This window comes from Phodopus roborovskii, unplaced genomic scaffold (genome assembly GCF_943737965.1).
Source record: "Phodopus roborovskii unplaced genomic scaffold, PHOROB, whole genome shotgun sequence".
NCBI classification, from domain to species: Eukaryota; Metazoa; Chordata; class Mammalia; order Rodentia; family Cricetidae; genus Phodopus; species Phodopus roborovskii.
The window spans coordinates 16663439-16666367 of record NW_026126517.1 but is presented as its reverse complement, the minus strand read 5'-3'; the positions used below and the strand labels follow the sequence as shown (position 1 = coordinate 16666367).

At 33.8% G+C, this 2929-nt stretch overlaps 1 protein-coding gene across 1 annotated transcript; it reads right to left on the bottom strand.

Moving 5' to 3' along the window:
- Nucleotides 1-807: 807 nt before the first annotated feature.
- On the bottom strand, nucleotides 808-1770 carry LOC127231251 (olfactory receptor 145). The gene has a single exon (XM_051196741.1). The coding sequence runs from the start codon at nucleotides 1753-1755 to the stop codon at nucleotides 808-810; it is 948 nt and encodes a 315-aa protein (XP_051052698.1). The 5' UTR covers nucleotides 1756-1770.
- Nucleotides 1771-2929: the final 1159 nt, after the last annotated feature.

Genomic DNA, 2929 nt, shown 5'->3' with positions numbered 1-2929 from the left:
ACAAAAGGAATATTGTGTCATAAGGAATAATGATGTAACAAAAGCACAATAAATGTAGAGATTCCAAAACAACACACAACAGACGAATCCCAAGGAAGACATGTTGTCTCATATTTCATTTTAGTGAAATAAAACTAAAAATATAGGGGGAAGGGATAGCCATGAAATCAATGACCTCAAGATGTAAACTCTGATTAAGAATCCTTGCATGACTTTGTAAATTGTTAATTTACCTGATCTTCAGTAGTCCATTCACATGATAAAAGTCTTTTTTAAATTGTAAATATGTGGGTTTGTATTTATAAGTTAATGTCACACAGCTCATAGGTGAATGTGTAATACATATTATTTACATACATAATGCAGGTGATTTAAATGTCAGTGTGGAAATACACATACACACACTCACACACATGCATACATATTCAACATAGATATCTAAAAAGCACATTTTGTCACCCAATGTACAAACAAAAACAAGATTCCTCAGTGTAATATTGAGTGACTGTTTTGAGTAGCAAATATGATCGACTGGTTTTGCAAAAATATGATGACAATGAAGCATACAAACCAGATCATTATTTGTTGAATATTCATAATTATGATTAACAAATAAAAATATATGTAATATTGTTCTTAAAGAGATATAAAGAGGATAAATGAACATATTAAAAGAAATAGTCTATTATAAAAATTACAAAGAAGTCAATATCCAATTCCTATCTCTTTATTAATAAATCACAATGAAATAAAGGTGCCACCAAAAATATACATAGACAATCTGTCTGTATTGTATCTATAAGGAGATTAGATTATGACTAGAACATTCTGCTTTCTGCTCAGGGTTCTTTTAAAAGCAACTTTGACATCTTTATTCCTCAAGCTGTAGATTAAAGGGTTCATCATGGGAACCACAATGCTGTAAAATATGGAAGAGAACTTTGCCTCATCCATAGATACAGCTGACGATGGTTTGAGATACATAAATGCACTTGATCCAAAGAACATAGAAACAGCAATTATATGGGAACTGCAGGTGCTGAAAGATTTAGACCTGCCTGCAGTGGACCTTATTTTGAGGATGCTGGAGAGAATGAAGCCATAAGAGGTAAAGATGATGACTGTGGGCACAACGATGTCTTTTCCTGTTACTATAAACAGCTCTATCTCATTGATATATGTGCTTGTACAGGAGAGCTGCAGTAAAGGGAGGAGGTCACAGAAGTAGTGGTTGATGGTGTTTCCATCACAGAAGGACAGTCTTAGGACACAACCTGTGTGGATCATGGCACCAGAAAGTCCCATAAAATATGAACCAAGCATAAGATAGGAACAAGTCTTTGGAGACATGACAACACTATACAAGAGTGGATTACAGATAGCCACATAGCGATCATAGGCCATTGCTGTCAACACATAACATTCAGAAATTGCAAAAAAACCAAAGAAGTAGAACTGGGTCATGCACCCTGTGTAAGAGATAATGTTCTTCTCTAGTATGAAGTTCATCAACATTTTGGGTGTGACCAAAGAAGAGTAACAGAGGTCTATGAAGGACAAGTTAAAGAGAAAAAAGTACATGGGGGTGTGAAGATGAGGATTTAACACAATTAAAATAATCAAGGCCAAATTTCCAAATGCAGTTATCATATATGTTATTAGAAAAATTATGAACAGGGGCATTTGGAGGTCAGACTGGTCTGTTAAGCCCAAGAGAATAAATTCAGTTACTAAAGAACCATTTGTCAGAGCCATTCTTCTTTCAAGAATCTGTAGAAAAACAGAAGAACCACATAGATCTTCCAATAATATCTTCTCTCATAATGCTGAGATACAAGCAGGGGTGTCTGGAAAGAACAAACTGATATCAGGGAAAACATCTCCCATTATCATGAAATGAAATGACAATTGCTTCCCTGTGTAAGAATCCCAGTTACACATAAATGAAAATATTTATAACTATGCAAATTGCTGAATTTGGGGGTCTTTTGTGTTAATGTGATTAATTAACCCCAGAGAAAGGTGAAACAGAATGAACCAGGGTGGAACTACTTATACCCTCTTCTCTTCAGGCTACTCAAAATATTGACAAATATTATAAAAATAAGGTGCTGACCACAGTTGAACTGTGTCAACGTAATATCAAGAACTCTGTTTCAATAAAGAATTGAAAGAAGAAGAGCCTAGGAATGCTTAAGTTACTGTCAGTGTCTCAAAAACCTCGTGAATATAAAGGAATATGAGATCTGTCCATGGAGAAGCAGTTCAGTAAGTAAGACACCACAAATGGAGTGTCTACTGTCTTCTAATGTATTAATTATCTTTCCAGGATTTGTACTTGTATCTTAAAATTGAACAAAAGGGTGAGAGAAGGGTACACCGAGGATCCTCAGATTTGTCTTAAGCTGAAGCCATATTTAATCCTAAAATTTAGCAGACTTGATGAAAAATATCTTCCATATATGTACAATCTAGAAAGGCTGTATACACAGAAACCAAGTAGGACTATGGTGGCTGGTCCCTATGGACTAAGGGTCTGATACATAGGCTAAACGGAAAGGAGATTTGTGCATTATAAACAGTTTCTGGGCATCTAAATTAACCAAAATTAAAGCAATAAAGGATGTTATAGTCTATATTTGTGTTTGCTACAGGATACAACTTAAATGTAAAGTAATGAGTACTTACTTATCATATATGCCAATTTTACTCATTAATAATAACCAATAAAATAGTAAAACTATTATAAAAAGGAAAGCAATATCAGAAATAGATTTTAAAACTTACCTTATATAAGAGAAAAAAAAAAACCTTGATGATACCAAATCATTGTTATTCATCAGTTATTCCTGGAAAGGTAATATTAGCCTCTAAGCCTTTAGTTTATTTGATTTTTGAAAAGGATGCTATAAAAAAAATCCCATTCCAG